The following is an 18,032-nucleotide window of genomic DNA, read 5'->3' on the forward strand; positions in this document are numbered from 1 at the left end:
CCTCAACTCACGCAACACAGAGAGCTCAGTGCAGTACTTCAGCATTACAACTCTGCTACTGACCTGGCTGGACAGGGAGCATGGCAAGACTCTCCCTCAGGGAACAAGATAGAGCACAATGCCAGAGACCAGCGGACGGACGGACACATTCCAACAGATATATGGAGGTACAGTAGCCAAGAGTGTGTCTGTGATTGAGATTCAGTGCAGTAGTGGAGACAGGAGACTTGAGCTGTTCCACTGGCAGCATTCCTTCCTAATGAATCATTGCCCTTCAACTTTGTGTTTTCATTTAACAATCACTAACATTTTTATTGGCGTCAGCTGCCAGCTAGTGTAAGGGGAGAGTAAATCTACAAGAGAGAGAAAGGGGACAGAGAGAGAGAAAAAGGGAAACGAGGGAGAAAGAAAGAGAGAGAGTATATGAGGGATAAAGAGGGGCGTGGTGGGGGAGGGGAGCGAACAAAGGGGGCTAAGGGAGGGAGAAGGGGGAGGGAAAGGGATGTGGTCGAGAAAAGAGAGTGTGACATGGACAAAGTACAGCGAGATAGAGAGAGAGGGAGAGAAAGAGAGAGAGAGAGAGAGAGAGAGAGAGAGAGAGAGAGAGAGAGAGAGAGAGAGAGAGAGAGAGAGAGAGAGAGAGAGAGAGAGAGAGAGAGAGAGAGAGAGAGAGAGAGAGAGAGAGAGAGAGAGAGAGAGAGAGAGAGAGAGAGAGAGAGAGAGAGAGAGAGAGAGAGAGAGAGAGAGAGAGAGAGAGAGAGAGAGCGAGCGAGAAAGAGAGAGAGAGAGAGAGAGAGAGAGAGAGAGAGAGAGAGAGAGAGAGAGAGAGAGAGAGAGAGAGAGAGAGAGAGAGAGAGAGAGAGAGAGAGAGAGAGAGAGAGAGAGAGAGAGAGAGAGAGAGAGAGAGAGAGAGAGAGAGAGAGAGAGAGAGAGAGAGAGAGAGAGAGAGAGAGAGAGAGAGAGAGAGAGAGAGAGAGAGAGAGAGAGAGAGAGAGAGAGAGAGAATGCCTAGTCTCTGCTAAAAGTATGGATGCTTTCCAATAGTGATTGTAGGAAGATTCTTTAGATGTGTGTATAAAGGGATTGGCTAAATGCTGGCAGCTCATGATTCAGTCGTCAAACCCTAGTAAGACACTGCCTCCACTATTCTGAAAATCCTTCCTTGCTGTAGATGTAGTATCTCACATTTGAGCAATGCACCAAGCTACGCTTTTTGATGTGTCATTTAGCATTACAGAGATTTCTATGGGAATAGGCTTGCCTGACTTTAGGTGGGCTTTACAGGAGTGGGTTGGCTTTGTCACCAAGGGAAACAGCAGACACAAGGTAGAGGAGTCGTGGAAAAGACAGGATGTGAATTACTGAACAATCAAACGCCCATATATTTCATGAAACGGGAATGAAAAGAAGAGCTGGTTTTACTGAATTCTTATAATCCACAGTCAAACCAACACCAGAAATATTTCACGATGATGTACAGTATGCTGTGCTGTCAGAATCAATGAAGGTGAGGTGACTATCATGTACAATATGATACAATATTACATGCAGTGGAAGAGGAGGATATTTCCTGATGTTCCTGGACTGATTGGCTGGACCTGTAATTTCTGTCATCGCCCCTCCGCTGCTGCAGCTGCCCCTCAGCGACCTGTTACATCACCTCACCTCTCCCCTGGCCCTCCTTCTTGGACAGGTAGCCCCCTCTGCAGCTGGGCTGGGCAACGCCTCACTGGCAGCACTGGGGCCAGGGCCTGAGGAGGGCAGGGACCGGGAGGGGGTGAGTGGGGCGGGGAGGGGGCGTGGGGGGATGTGGAGGCGCGGGATGGAGGAGAGGGATTTGTGCCCTTTCAGCTCGTCTTCAGCTCTTCACGCTCCACTGAGCACAGTAACAGATAAGCGCACCCTGCAGCTCTGCATAATGACCGGCTACATCCACTAGACTACAGCGCACCACACCTCCTCTCCCCTCCCTCCCCTCTCCTCCCTCTCCTCCCTCTTTCTTTCTCCTCCTCTGCTGGCCTGACACATAGAATAACACCAGACACATTCAAAGATTTCCAGAAAAACAACCCACAAAATTTTTTTATTCACCTATTGTTTAGTACCAGTAAACAAATCCCAAGTAGCAATACATATCCTTGAAATGGTTGCAGAAATGTGCTCTCACTATGCTAAGGCCTTGTGCCTTCACACAAGAGTGGATTCATTACAAACCAGTCTTCTCTCCTCATTTGGACCAAACCAGTGGAGTAGACAAAAGGATAATATCATCTATTCCATCTCTAGTTCAGTTGAGCTAACAGTGAGTATGGTTAAAGGACCAACCACCACAATCACTCACAGTCCTTAATGATCTGCTGTGACTCACACCTGTGAGTACAGCTCACCATCTGTGTGTGTGTGTGTGTGTGTGTGTGTGTGTGTGTGTGTGTGTGTGTGTGTGTGTGTGTGTGTGTGTGTGTGTGTGTGTGTGTGTGCGTGTGTGCGTGTGCGCGCGTGCGTGCGTGCGTGCGTGCGTGCGTGCGTGCGTGTGTGTGTGTGTGTGTAAGTGTGTGTGTCCACACTCAAAAGGCATACCAGTGCCCCCTCCTCCTCTAGCGCGGAGGCTGCAGAGGTTGTGCAAATTTGAGCGTAACCAGGAGAAATAGAGAAGAGAGAGACAGAGGGAGAGGGAGCTGCAATCAGAGAGAAGGGGGGTGCAGGCAGGAGCGAGTGAGTGACAGACGGAGGAGAGGGAGCAACCTTGGCAGCACCTGTGACCCACAATGCAGAAGTACCCGGGTGAACACCTGAGCAGCACCTGGCCGCAATCACAGCCTGGGTCGGGGGAGGGGCCCTCGCGGGACAGAATGCGAGCACACCGACACCTGCACCAGTTAAACACGCTCGGGATGCTAGCGCCATGTGGGATTTGGCTCTCCATGATAAGCCTTAAGGAACAATTAAAAACAAAAAGGAGAAAAAGACACTACCGAGGCACTGAGAGAGATTGATTTTTCCCCCGCTGCACAAAAGGCAGGGAGAATACATCTTGGCGCTGTCATGGCCCCTCTTATGCACATAACCCTAGGCAACAAAATGCTCTGAACACTTTGCATTGTCACTAAACGACTGCATCATTTCATTTCCTGGAAACCCATTACGTTTCATAAAAAGGAGATGAAAAACAGATGAGAACAATTCTTCTGTGCACAGAGAATTCATTTAGCAGAAAGCAGAGGGAGAAGAGAGGAGAGAGAGGAGGAGAGAGAGGAAGGCTAACTGCAGAACACTCTGCAGGCTGGCAATGAGGATGCAAATCTCAGAAACTAGTGCTGCATGGGCTCCACAATTATTTTCCTGGTGACAGCAAGCATTACAGCTTTAATTACCCAGATAAGGCAAGCAGCACATACTATTCTTGGACACTGTTCAATTTAAACTGTGTGATATTCATCTGTTCCAAGGATACTGAGCAATGCTGCATTTAAAAAAGGTGTACTTTCATCCACATTGAAATTGTTGTATGAAAAGCACTGATGCACTTGGATACATGGTCACAGTGGTCATGGACACACTAACAGGGGTTGGCTGGCCTTCAAGGACAGATTGTGAATTAAACTCCGTCTTCACTGCTCTCCTCTCGTTCATCTATCAACAGCGAAAGCATGTCAGTCTGGACTTTTCCTGAGCATATACACAGACTTTAAGACTGGTCCAAGGCCTGGCTGCTTTTTATGTTGTGTAGCTATGGAGAAGGCCTCACATTTTCAATAAAGGAGACTGTGGAACCTAGTCTCCACATATTCTGGTCTGAAAACTAAAAAGCACTTACCTCCAGGGAATTATATGAAGAAAAAAAATGAATCGACATAGAGAAAACACTTTCTATGAAAAAAAAAAATGTTTTTCATCTGTTACAGATCAATTAGGGTTAGGAGTCCAACGTACTTGGTGACGGTCCCAGTGGTATCAGATGGAAACCCCAGTAACCACTGTCTCTAGAGGAACAGGCAGAGAGAGGAGCTGGGCCCATATTAACAAAGCATCTCAGAGTAGGAATGCTGATCTAGGATATGTTCATATAATCTTATTCATCATGATCTAAAAGGCTAATCTGATCCTAGATCAGCACTCCTACTTCGAGACGCTTTGTGGATACGGGCCCTGGGCTCTGGGCTGGTGGGAGCACAGACCACAGAGTAGGGCAGAGACTGTCTGTCCCCATCTAGGGGTCTCCAGTCTGTCTCTGGGGCCCAGGCCACAGCCTCCGCTGCTCCATTAACTGCCACCTAGTAGATTTAATCTGCCTGGAAATATTAGCAGTGGTTAAACAGGTTAGTTAGGGGAATTTTCACAGTAATCGCTAGGATGGTGTTCAACAACTGGAAGGCAACACAACACACACCTCTGAGATCATCATGGGTGACTCAGGCAAAATACAGTCCCATGCCACTGTAGACATGATGTAACTTGGAAATACCATTAGCTCACCAAATCAAGTCTAATGACAGAAGGCCTGGATGTGTGTGGTGAGCTAGTTATATTAATCAGATTTGTTTTAATAGTACTACACACAGAGCGTATGAGGTGCGCTGGAGAAACATGAGGGTGTATCGTAGCAGCTCAGCAGAGTTATTAATACAGACACAGTCACATGGCTGAACACACACACATACAGTAACAGTCAAAAGTTTGAACACACCTACTCATTCTTTATTTTTACTATTTTCTACATTGTAGAATAATAGTGAAGACACCAAAACTATGAAATAACTCATATGGAATTATGTGGTAACCAAAAAAGTGTTAAACAAATCAAAATATATTTTATATTTGAGATTCTTCAAAGTAGCCACCCTTTGACTTGGTGACAGCTTTGCACACTTTTGGCATTCTCTCAACCGCCTTAATGAGGTAGTAACCTAGAATGCATTTAAATTAACAGGTACGCCTTGTTAAAAGTTCATTTGTGGAATTTATTATCTTCTGAATGCGTTTGAGCCAATCAGTTGCGTTGTGACAAGGTAGGGGTGGTATACAGAAGATAGCCCTATTTGGCAAAAGACCAAGTCCATATTATGGCAAGAACAGCTCAAATAAACAAAGAGAAATTACAGTCCATCATTACTTTAAGACATGAAGGTCAGTCAAAGTTTCTTCAAGTGCAGTCATAAAAACCATCAAGCAGTATGATGAAACTGGCTCTCATGAGGAACACCACAGGAAAGGAAGACCCAGAGTTACCTCTGCTGCAGAGGATAAGTTACTAGCCTCAGAAATTGCAGCCCAAATAAATGCTTCACAGAGATCAAGTAACAGACACATCTCAACATCAACTGTTCAGAGGAGACTGCATGAACCAGGCCTTCATGGTCGGATTGCTGCAAAGAAACCACTACTAAAGGACACCAATAAGAAGAAGAGACTTGCTTGGACCTAGAGAGACGAGCAATGGACATTAGACCGGTGGAAATTTGTCCTTTGGTCTGATGAGTCCAAATGTGAGATTTTTGGTTCCAACCGCCGTGTCTTTGTGAGAGGCAGAGTAGGTGAACGGATGATCTCTGCATGTGTGGTTCCCACCGTGAAGCATGGAGGAGGAGGTGTGATGGTGTGGGGGTGCTTTGCTGGTGACACTGTCTGTGATTTATTTAGAATTCAAGGCACACTTACCCAGCACAGCATTCTGCAGCGATACGCCATCCCATCTGGTTTGCGCTTAGTGGGACTATCATTTGTTTATCCACAGGACAAAGACCCAAAACACACCTCCAGGATGTGTAAGGGCTATTTGACCAAGAAGGAGAGTGATGGAGTGCTGCATCAGATGACCTGACCTCCACAATCACCCGACCTCAACCCAATTGAAATGGTTTTGGATGAGTTGGACCGCAGAGTGAAGGAAAAGCAGCCAACAAGTGCTCAGCATATGTGGGAACTCCTTCAAGACTGTTCAAAAAATATTCCTCATGAAGCTGGTTGAGAGAATGCCAAGAGTGTGCAAAGCTGTCATAAACGCAAAGGGTGGCTACTTTGAACAATCTATTTTGATTTGTTTAACACTTTTTCCGTTACAATATGATTCCATATGTGTTATTTCATATATTTGATGTCTTCACTTTTATTCTACAATTGGTAACAATAAAGAAAATCCCTTGAATGAGTAGGTGTGTCCAAACTTTTGACTGGTACTGTATACATACGTACTCTACATACGTACTCTATACACACACACACACTAACTCTCATTCTCAAACTCTCATTAAATCACTTTCAACACACTCAGCAAACAATGGTCACCAAACTTACTCCAAATGGTTACCAAACCTACTCCAAATGGTCACCAAACCTACTCCAAATGGTCACCAAACCTACTCCAAATGGTCACCAAACCTACCGCAAATGGTCACCAAACCTACTCCACATGGTCACCAAACCTACTCCAACTGTCAAGAGGAAGGTTGCAACAGATTTTTTGCTGCAAAAAAAGAGAAAAGTGATCAAAAGACAGCAACGATGTTTCATGTTTCTGGATGTCCTTGTAGGACATTTCCCCTTCTTTCTCTTCTTCTTTGACGCAGAGCCATCAACGTGACTCACGGAATAAATCCTGTCTTGTGAAATTAAGCAGTGATTTCCAAATGCCATCTAACAGCCAGGCTGAAAGTCAATAGCTCTTCCTAGCCTCTGTCTTTAATGGTACATATAGGCCTTGTCTATGCCAAACTGAAGAAAAAGACCAAACACAGCCAATTTTCTTTTTTATATAACTCACCCAAGGTGAATGAAGAAGCTCAAAGTCAAAAGAAGTGAGAAATCAGTGGAGGACTTATTTAAACTGGCACCTGAAGCAGCGTACAGTAACCCTCAACACCTTTTCTCCTCACCTAGGTGGGTGAATAGGCTCTGTGTTTCTACTCAACAGAAGAGGCATAACAAAAAATGGTAATCAAACTGCTGCTAGTCTATTTATATCTTATCATCTGTACTAATTGTTCAAATTGCATCAGATTGTTAAACGTTTCCTCTCCATTCTACAGTAAGAGATGAAACTCAGCAGGAAATAAGATCCAAATCTGGTACTCATATAGTCATCCCAATGAACCAGCATAGGGCTCTCAGGAAATACAACTCAATGAGTCCTGTCATGCTCTCACTGCAGGAGCAGATACAAGTATAGCTATCGTTCACCATATGTCTGGCTACTCTGAAAAATGAAACAACATTACAGGGCCAGGAGAATTCTCCATGTGCCGTTGTTAAATGGACATATTGAAGATATAGAACCACTCATATGTACATTAAGAACACCTTCCTACAATTGAGTTGCACCACCTCCTTTTGCCCTCAGAACAGCCTCAGTTTGTCGGGGCATGGACTCTACAAAGTCCCGAAAGCGTTCCACAGGGATGCTGGCCCATGTTGACTCCAATGTTTCCCACAGTTGTGTCAAGTTGGCTGGACGTCCTTTGGGTGGTGGACCATTCTTGATACACACAGGAAACTGTTGAATGTGAAAAACCCAGCAGAGTTGCAGTTCTTGATACAAACCGGTGCGTCTGGCACCTACTACCATAACCTGCTCAAAGGCACTTAAATCTTTTGTCTTGCCCATTCACTCTACGAATGGCACACAAACACAATCCATGTCTCAATTGTCTCAAGGCTTAAAAATCATTATTTAACCTGTCTCCTCCCCTTCATCTACATTGATTTTAGTGGATTTAACAAGTGACATCAATAAGGAATCATAGTGTTAACCGGGATTCATCTGGTCAGTCTATGTCATAGAAAGTGCAGGTGTTTTTAATGTTTTGTACTCTCAGTGTATATACACATATGCAGAGGTGTGGACCACAAGCTGACCCAGAATGCATGGTGACACTACAGGGAAATCTCAGGGTTACAGTGCCTTCAGAAAGTATTCATACCCTTGACTTATTCCACATACAGCCTGAATTCAAAATGGATTAAATTGATAATTTTTCTCACCCATCTACACACAATACCCCATAATGTCAATGTGAAAACATGTTTTTTGAACATTTTTGCAACTTTACTGAAAATGAAATAAATAAATATCTAATTTACATAAGTATTCACACCCCTGAGTCAATACTTTGTAGAAGCACCTTTGGCAGCAATTACAGCGTTATGAGTCGTCTTGGGTATGTCTCTATCAGCTTTGAACATCTGGATTTGGGCATTTTCTCCCATTCTTCCTTGCAGATTTTCTCAAGCGCTGTTAAGTTAGATGGGGAGTGGCGGGGAACAGCAATCTTCAAGTCTTTTCACAGATTATCAAGGTTATTCAAGTCTGGGCTTCAGCTGGGCTACTCAAGTTCTTTCACATTCTTGTTCTGAAGCCATTCCAGCGTTGCTCTGGCTGTATGCTTGGGGTCATTGTCCTGTTGGAATGTAAATATTCGCACCAGTCTAAGGTCATTTGCACTCAGAAGCAGATTCTCATCAAGGATTTGCCTGTATTTGCCTCCATTCATTATTCTCTCTATCCTTACCAGTCTCAGGTGGGGACTGCCACCACCATGCTTCAAGGTAGGGATGATGTTAGACGGGTGATGAGCTGTGTGTGGTTTTCTTCAGACATAGAGCTTTGCATTCAGGGCAAAGAGTTAAATGCTTGTCTCATCAGACCACCGAATCTTTTGCCTTATGATCTCAGAGTCTTTTACGTCACTTTTGCAAACTCCAGGTGTTCTGTCATTTTTCTCAGGAGTGGCTTCCGTCAGATTGGTGAAGTGCTGTAGAGACTGAGGCAGGTTCTCCCATCTCAGCCAAGAAACTCTGTAGTTCTGTCAGAGTGGTCATTGGGTTCTTGGTCACCTCCCTGACCAAGGTTTGGTCGGGCAGCCAGCTCTAGGCAGAGTGGGTAGTTCCATATTTTGTCAATTTCCCAATGATGGAGACCTCTGTGCTCTTCGAAACTTTCAACACTCTAGAAATTGTTTTATACCCTTCCTTTGATACACTGAGTGCACAACACATTAGGAACACCTGCTCTTTTCATGACATCCATGACTGACCAGGTGAATCCAGGTGAAAGCTATGATCCCTTATTGATGTCACTTGTTAAATCTACTTCAATCAGTGTACATGAAGGGGAGGAGACAGGTTACAAAATTATTTTTAAGCCTTGAGGCAGTCTTTCTAAATCATGCCCAAACAACTAAATTACTTTCTGAAGGCACTGTAAATGAGAAACCTCAGTAACAAGCCCAGATCTTTCTTCTGATTTAGCTTCATATTAAAGCAGAAAGATTTTCCCATCCCAATAATACAATTGAATCTGCTTAATTATGAGACTATATTTCAAGTGGTACATATTATATGACCCAAAGCCAAAACATGTGTGTTTTGCCTTGCCAACTGTTACTGTTTGTGTCTTGAATATCAACAAAAGACTAAACCAATTTCTCTTTGTGATCATAATCTGTTTGACCAGTAAATACAACACCCGCTGAAGAGGCAGGATTCCCTATCTGCATGCATATTTCTATTTAATCTAAAGCTGGATTAGTGCTTATTAAATATTGCCTCAAACAACTACTCACAGTCAACATACCCTCCACTGTTATACAACACCCTCCACTCCTCCCTCAGAGAAACACTGGTATATAGGACACATCCTCAGCCAGGAGAGAGACAGGGCAAGGAGGGCTGGACATGGGCCATAATCATCTTTTACCTTAGAGCTTCTAGAACTTGTTCTAGGATTCCGTACATGGAATATAGAGTGAACAGAAGAATAGGAGGGAAAAGGGAGCAGAGATATACTTATTTAATACATCTAGATCCTCAGTGGGAGTTATAAATACTAAGAATATTGCATTTGTAACACTGGATGGGATTGAACAAGTCGTTCCATTATAATACTCGCTCCATCCTTTCCCATTTTGTTTGCCGCTTACCATTACTGTTTACTGGATTTTGTCAAGGAGCAGCATTTGCATACATACAAACATGGAAACACAATGAGCAGCATGTCCGTGTTGATCACCACCTCGTCATCTACACAGTCAGTGATTGAGTCAGAGGGATCTACATGGCCTTCTGAGCGAGACAGTGAGCTGATACTGCACTACTGTATGTATGGATAGTGTAGCATGCTGAGGAGGATGTGTCGTCGTGCTGTAAGAGGATTGGAGGGGGGGCTGACCGCCTGACCCGCTCTGACACAGGCACTGCGTTAGCCCCAAGAGAGGCTGCTGATGCCATCACAGGGAGCTCACACGACACCCTGCCCTTCTCCTCATCCTAATCCACATTCCTCACCCTCCAACCCACAGGCTTTACTCGTGAGGGACAGACAGTAAAGCCATCACATGAGGCAAGAGGGGGTAATTCTGATCATAATCTATTTATGTAGATTCATATCTGATTCCTGAAAGACATTGGGTACTTCTGTTCCCATACATGTAGCTACACACGAATAGCTTCATTGAATTTATATTTACAACACAGTTTACTATTCATTTGTTATTCTACTATTCCCAAGCTGTACAAAGACAAAGCCCCAATGAACCAAAGATGACCTCTAGAATGAGCCTCCATTATTCAAGTCATGCAGCATATTCTGCTGATAACTGTCATTAAAATATAATGTCAAATAAACAGTCATTGCCAGCCATCTGTTGGGCACTAACAACTGCAACATGTTGATTATCATACACAATAGCTGACCTCAAATAACCCCACGCTGCTTTCAACATGTCATACTTCTCTTTGGTTGAATGATGTAGTCAGGTCTGAGCCAACCGTCTCTGTTCCATTTACAAACCATGAAATAAAATACAAAGACAAAAACATGCACACACACAATACAATCAGGACAATGGCTTGCTGGCTTTTCTTTGACTAAGTACGTCTTAGGAGGTAAGATTTCTTATCTAAACTAAAGCTGATTTAGATGTTGTTCAAAAGCATTGCAAATTAGGTTTCCTGGTCATTGTGAGTCAGGTCTGTCGAAGCCAATGACTGTATGAGTCTGAACACACACACAAAGCAGTGAGTAAGGAAGACCATTGTTCCTTTCCACCTGCAGAGCTATCAGTAAAGCAAGGCACACTTAAATAATATAAACACTCAAATCAGAACAATATCCATTCTTATACAATACCAAATAGAATACCAAAAATACAGCTCAGTAAATGTGTCATGCTTCCAATCCTTCAAAACATGTTACCTTCTTTTAAATGTCTTGAGTAACCACATACACTGAGGTATCTAAACAAAGGGTCTACATCTTCCAAATGTTTGTCGAAGGAAACTGCAGAATTGAGATTTGGATTAAGATAATCCATTTAGATGACCATGGCTCGGTTGTAAAACTCCAATGGTAAGATCAAACAAAAATGGGTCACGTAGTACTGTACAACCAGAGGGTTCCCTTGGAAATGCTGCGTGTATAGTTGTAATGCATAATTGTATAACGTCCCTGCATGCTTGTTCCACCTCTTTCATTTGTGAGGAATAACCTTTCAGGCTTGATTTAATAAGGTCGCTCCAAACTAGGTAATTCCATGTAAATCCCAGATATTACTGCTGAAATTCAATTGTATTGAAGACCAGGCTCATCTTCTAATCCCAGCCTCTGATAAGCACAGGCAATTTAGGCCCACAATCAGATTGTCTAATGCCCTGACACATCATTGCAGCAGATCATTTCCATATTGTGCCACTTATAAGCATAATTACAGCCAGAGCCGGAGAACAGAGAGAAGCCCACCTACCCAAACGCATCCTGTGATCAATCGCCACAAAGATAACATTTCGTTTTCAGTCGTCTCCTGCACCAACACCCATCCGTAAACTATCCACCTTGCATGGCAACCAGTCTCCAGGGCAATCTTACAATGAGCCGGGGATTCAGTTGCCCATAAAACTGTCATGTGCTAACACATCACAATGACTCCAGGAGAAAGGCCAGTGTAATATATAGCTTTTAATTGTTAGAATGTATCTATCACATCAGGGGGAATAAATAACCTTTAGAAATTCTAACCCACCACTTAGGTTTGATAAATCTATAATATGGTTTTATGATGGGGATTTTTTTAACCAGTGATCATCATTCTTATCTGTTCATACTCAACAGTGATTATATACTGGGATGGCAAAGGACCAGCACAGTAAATTCAATCTCGTAAATCTCCAAAAGCATCCCAATCTGAATGGAGTCACTACTGGCTTCAAAATAAAGGCTTTTATTTGGAAGGGAATTATCATACTGCTGCTGGTAGCAGACAAATGGAGGTGGTGGTGCAACATCAGAGCAGCACAATCAGGCTACGCATGATTTAACAAACCCAAACGCTAAGTCTGCATAAACCATCACAGATCACCTGCCATTCAAGCATCTATTAGAAATCCTAAATGATATCCCACAATGGTGATGGTGGGCTGTTTTTGTATGAAATGGTCTCTGGCACATCTGCTTGGTTAACCCCCCTTCCTTAGACACCACCTCCCCTGCCACTGGAAGTTGCCGGTGGCTTTTCTGATAGCTAGAAGACAGTCTTTTGTGATGGAAAACTGTACTGATGGCGTGACTTCCACCCTGGGGGAGGGTCAACTTCTGAAGACGGTCACCACAGGAGGAGAGAGGGAGATGGAGAGCAGGAGAGAGAGGGTGAAGTAAGGAGAGAGTGAGAGGAGAGGAGGGGAGAGGAAGTGGAAAAACACCCGACCTAGCGGGGCTGTGGGGGCTGCCACATCCAGATGCGTGACATGCCTTGTCCACACAGGGCTAAAGGGATTTTTTTTAAATAAAATGGATCTCTGAGACCTTTGGGCATGTGTGGGGTGAGGCGTTGAGAAGCACCTACTTACCCATTATGCTGGAGTTCATAAAAGGTGTCTGGGACAATCCTTCATGGGACACTAATCGACTGCCACTCATGTGATCACCATAATGAGGGCTGTCTGCCAAACCCTGGGGGGAGAGATCAGAGTATTAAACACATTATTAGGCTGCTTGGCTAATTGAGTGCTATGACAGTACACTAATTACTGAGGAAGGAGAGCACAATTGGTCAACTGTCCCCTGAAACTGTACATTTTTCTCCTTTCCGTCGTTAAAAATGACATTTTTAACCTCTGACTGATTGTAAAAGCAGTAAAACAGAACTCTGATCAGCCTGTCAATGCATATGCCACGTTTCAGGATTCGAAAATACAAGGTTAATGATGCACATGTAATTCTGTGGATCTGAAGAGGCAATGGGCTTTTTGAGAGAAGACATGTTGACATGTTAATTGTACATACATTACATGGATCAGAACATGCATGATGCACAAAAAAGCACATTCACATATGGATGAAAACAATTAGGAAAAACCCTTAGTCCAAATGGATACATAACAGCATCAGTGACTTTCAATTCTAAGGCGTAGTTGCAGGGATTCATCTTCCAATGCCCTACAAGAGGCGGTCATGAACCAGTCCAAGAGATTCTAGCAAACCTCTCATAAAACGCAAAACCCATTTCCAAGATCAGTTTTAAAATGTTTCCCCTATAAAAACTTTCTAGGTGGTGTATTTGTTTAGCTAAAGACAGCAAGTCTCAAAACGTTGCCAAGCAACATTTACACTAAACGCAACACATGCGGCTTTGTTTTTTTTTATGAAAACAAATCTTACTCACTTACGATAATTAAAAACCTCTATATACTGTGACAATAATGATTTTAATGTAAAACATTTAATAACAGGGTATTATATCCTATGACGGGAAAAACTGCCGCCCTCCATCCTACCAAGGTACCTGCAGCTTAAAAAATTGCCTTTTTCTCCTGCGGCCTTTCATGACAGTTATCAGCTTCAGGAGCTTAGGTCTAAATATCGGTCACAGTATGGTCTTTGAAAACTCAGGGTCCCCTGCAATAAAATATACTCTGTAGCAGTGCTAATCCCAGGCCCTGTGAAAATCCTCCTGCGCTCCAGTCAAATGCGTCCTTCCAAACTACATTAACTCCCACCGGAGGGACCGAGCAGCACTGGACGAGAATTTCTATAGAGCTTTTTTCCCCCAACTAGTACCCTCTGCATTCAACATACAGTAAAAAAAGTAAATCTTGTTATCCATCTTTTTTGTGAGCAGACGGTGATGGAGTAATTTCAAAGGCAGTGGAGTGTTGTGCTGTGTCGAGGGAATCCACAGAGATTCCCCATTGTGTTCCTGCCAGGCCGCGCTCCCCGTTAATCATGCCATGAACGGACTCACTAATAACACCACCTCTGTGAGAGGCTCCGAAACACACACACAAACACACAAACACACACACACAGGCAGGCAACAACAACCCATACAAACCTCTCCTGCACTACAAATCAAATCTCCCAGGTGTGTTTCAACTGACATTTCACCAAATAAAACAAAGAGTAGTAAGTAATGAACAACTTAATCTGGACATCTCAGTCCTCTATTTCATCCTGGTCTTTTCTTCCCTGGTGGAGACAGCTGCCACAGAGCTGGAAAAGGCCAGCGAGGAGGGGCAGGTAGGGAGGACCAGAGAGAAGAAAGGCAGAGGGGATAATGGTCAGGGTGAGATCACACTACCCAGCCCACCCTGTGTCTACTCCTCTGGGACCATTAGATCATCAATCACAGAACCCTCATCATTTACAAACACCGCTCGGCTACGTCGGCCCAGACACTAACACATGCTGTCACTGCGACCAACGGGGCCAGTTACCGCCGGCTACATAACTGTCAAATCACTACTTAAGCATGCAGGCCACAGCTCCTGCCTTGCCCCTATCCCTCGCCACAGCGTTTAAAAAGTCATCTCCTAGATGGAGTGTGGCGTCCCAGGTGAATGTGTGGCTGCGCCGCAGCGGCTTGGGGAGGCATGATACGGGCGTGATGGACGTGTGCGGGGTGAGTGTCGCGGCAGGTCTGGGGTGTGCGGGCTGCAGGGCCTCCTGCGTTGGCGGTGGGCACAGCCCCGGCTGTCAGGCGGCTGGCCTGCAGCCACAACTGCCCATGATACGTTGGCTGGCTGGAAGCCAAGGTCAGCAAGGAGGGCTGGAGTCTGTTCACAGTCCACTAATCATACACTGCTATCTTGAAGCACCCAAGCAGGTCCCACTCGGACAGACACACTACACTGAACTCTTTGAATAACAGAAACGCGCTTTTCCGAAAAGCGTTTCTTCTGGGAAACCTTGCTTAGTATGAGTTGCTGAACACAATTTATGAAACATTACAATGAGAATTATGGAAATACGATTTTTGAGACAAAAGCTGAACTGTAGATAAGTGCTTGTCTACTGTTTAATGGATTTAAAGGGTTCTGTTCCTAGACTCCTCCCTGTCTTCCGGCTGGGCTTCAGCTCTATGGCTAGAAACACAGTGCTTGTCAAGGGGTGGGTGTAGCTGGTGCATCGAAGTCAGGCGCAGGAGAGCAGAGATGAGTGGACAAAGCACTTTACTCAGGCAATTATTAAAACAGGACGCAACCGCGTCACAAAAATAAATGCCCAAAGAACAAGTGAGGCAGCACAAAGTACACACAACCAAGTACAAAGTACCGGCTGCCACAAAGCATGGGTACAAAAACAAAAAACGGCGTACACCAGCCGGAAGCGTATCAACCTGACAATAAACAAGTTCACACACAGACATGGGGGTAACAGAGGGTTATATACACGACAAGTAATGAGGGAATGAAAACCAGGTGTGTGGGAAAACAAGACAAAACAAATGGAAAATGAAAGGTGGATCGGCGATGGCTAGAAGACCGGTGACGTCGACCGCCGAACGCCGCCCGAACAAGGAGAGGAACCGACTTCGGCGGAAGTCGTGACACTGTTTGACCTAATACTCCCTGTCTTTCCAAATCAAATCTCAGATGAAGATCTAAACCACATCTCAAAATCAGAGGATGTCCTTCCTCTAATTTGGGAATAAGCGCCATTGTGCTATAAATACCACTGGATAAGAACCAAGTAGTACTCAACACCTAGAGAGTATCTGTGCATGTGTGCTGCTGCAGGCTATTTATCTGTGCACTCAGCACATTGCTAGTGAACATTGTAACAGCATTTTAGGTACACTGCTTCAACGTGAATATGGCGCAGGAGTGTGGGGGAGCAGAGCCACAAAGACATAGCACACCGTGGTCTGTATGGACAGACAGAGTGATGAATGGACAGATGTACTGGTGCAGGCAGAGATCAAATGTGCCTGGGGATTAAAGAGATTGGCTCCATTCTCTTTGGTCAAAGTCATCCGGATGAACCTTTGACAGGGTGGACACCAGGCAGTGTATAGTCGGTACGTTGCCTTTCACCATCAATTTGGTGTCCATACTCACTCTCAATTATGTCTACAAAATATCCCAAATAGCATGCCCTGCCAATAACAAAAGAAATGGTTTGGTATAAGGTGTAAATTAAGAAGACCATGCAATTTGCTGTGCAGAGAAACTAGAAGAAATACCATCCCCTATTATGAGAATGGTTATTTCAGAGCAAGTCTTCTTCTCTGGCCTACATGAGTAATTACGTTGATAAAACACCTGTAAAACCTGGACAAACAACCCCATCTCTCTGGCTCTCTGATATATGTGTGTGCATCCGTGCGTATCTGTGTGAATGTATGTGTGAAGGAATGTGTGAATGTATGTGGAAGTGTGTGTGTGTGTGTGTGTGTGTGTGTGTGTGTGTGTGTGTGTGTGTGTGTGTGTGTGTGTGTGTGTGTGTGTGTGTGTGTGTGTGTGTGTGTGTGTGTGTGTGTGTGTGTGTTTTTGCATGTTTGAGTGCATATGTGCAGTATGGAGGCACAAACAGCTGTCTGCTTACTGATGCCCGTCCCTTGCAATGTCAGAAACGCTGATTTATATGCACCTAAAGCAAAGATATCTCAAACGTCTCCATCTTATAATTCGAATCAGGCAGCCGATGGAACCATAGCCTGTAGAGGTTCATTCGGGAAGGGCATTGGAAAATAAACAAGGTGATGTGGGCCGAGCAGACCTGACATTTAACTGATTTCTGATGGAAAGTGACAAGAGATTGACGTTAAATGAAATTCATACAGGGCACCCAGAACCACCATGGTGTAGGAGACAAACAACAAATACAGAGACACAGAATATATATTCACACTTTGAACAGAAATGCCATACGAACCAGTTGTGGTGTGATTTCATGTCATGCATCATTCTATTTTTTATCTTTTTGCATGATGCATGATAAATTCAACGCAACTGATCATGTATCTGAAATAACATTTAAATTACTGCCAAAATATTTCATATGAGTCTGGAAATCCTAATGGAAAGTATTAATTAATCCCTCGTTGCTGGTACTGAAATAATTTCGAAGGAATATTCATAACCTAAAATAAACATTAGTCACAGTTATAATTTCAATCAACCAAAACAAACAATATTTCCATTGATGTCCACTACCATAAATATAGTTTGCACCTTAAATCCTAATATTGGCACAGATCTACAAATGGTGGAGTAATTTTCCCCAATTCAGAAATTCCACAATGTAGCCATAATGTTCCAAAGCTCACAACATTAATCAGCTTCCCCTGACAAATGCTTAATATTTCAGTTTAGCGCAAATAATCCAATGCAAATGACAACATATTTAAACCCATCACTTAAGAGGATATTGGTGCCATGCAATGTGGTCATACTGGAAAATAAAATTATGCCAATTACAGGTCACACAACATGACTGGTGCTCTCTCCCTCCCTACCTCTGCAGTGAGCTGTGAATGTAAAACGTTGATGTAATGAGTGTTAAATGATGTGGTGCAGAAAGGCCAGGCAGAGGGAGACAGATGAGTGAGGTGAGGGAGTGCACGGAGAGTGAGTGGGCCAGGGTTCTTACTCTGGAGGACTCGTAGGAGGGACTGGACGACTGGGCACCTGGGGCCCAGGAGGATGCTGCCTGGCTCGGCCTCTCATCCATACCTGTCAGAAGAAGAGATGCACAACTCCATCAGCACCGTGTCCTCAGACTCCTCACCAACACACACACACACACACACACACACACACACACACAC

The 18,032-nt window shown here is 44.1% G+C and overlaps 1 protein-coding gene across 6 annotated transcripts in view; it reads right to left on the reverse strand.

Annotated features, from left to right (window-relative positions):
* The window catches only part of LOC139576141 (transcription factor 12-like), a 93,604-nt gene that overhangs the window by 56,210 nt on the left and 19,362 nt on the right, over positions 1-18,032 (reverse strand). For all 6 annotated transcript variants that reach the window (XM_071401869.1, XM_071401863.1, XM_071401865.1 and 3 more), the window contains exons 4-5: positions 17,855-17,937; positions 12,832-12,934 (exon numbers count right to left, since the gene is read on the reverse strand). In XM_071401869.1, coding sequence (XP_071257970.1) covers positions 12,832-12,934; positions 17,855-17,937 — 186 coding nt within the window. The remainder of the gene's footprint in view (positions 1-12,831; positions 12,935-17,854; positions 17,938-18,032) is intronic.

This window comes from Salvelinus alpinus, chromosome 5 (assembly GCF_045679555.1).
Source record: "Salvelinus alpinus chromosome 5, SLU_Salpinus.1, whole genome shotgun sequence".
Taxonomy (NCBI): domain Eukaryota; kingdom Metazoa; phylum Chordata; class Actinopteri; order Salmoniformes; family Salmonidae; genus Salvelinus; species Salvelinus alpinus.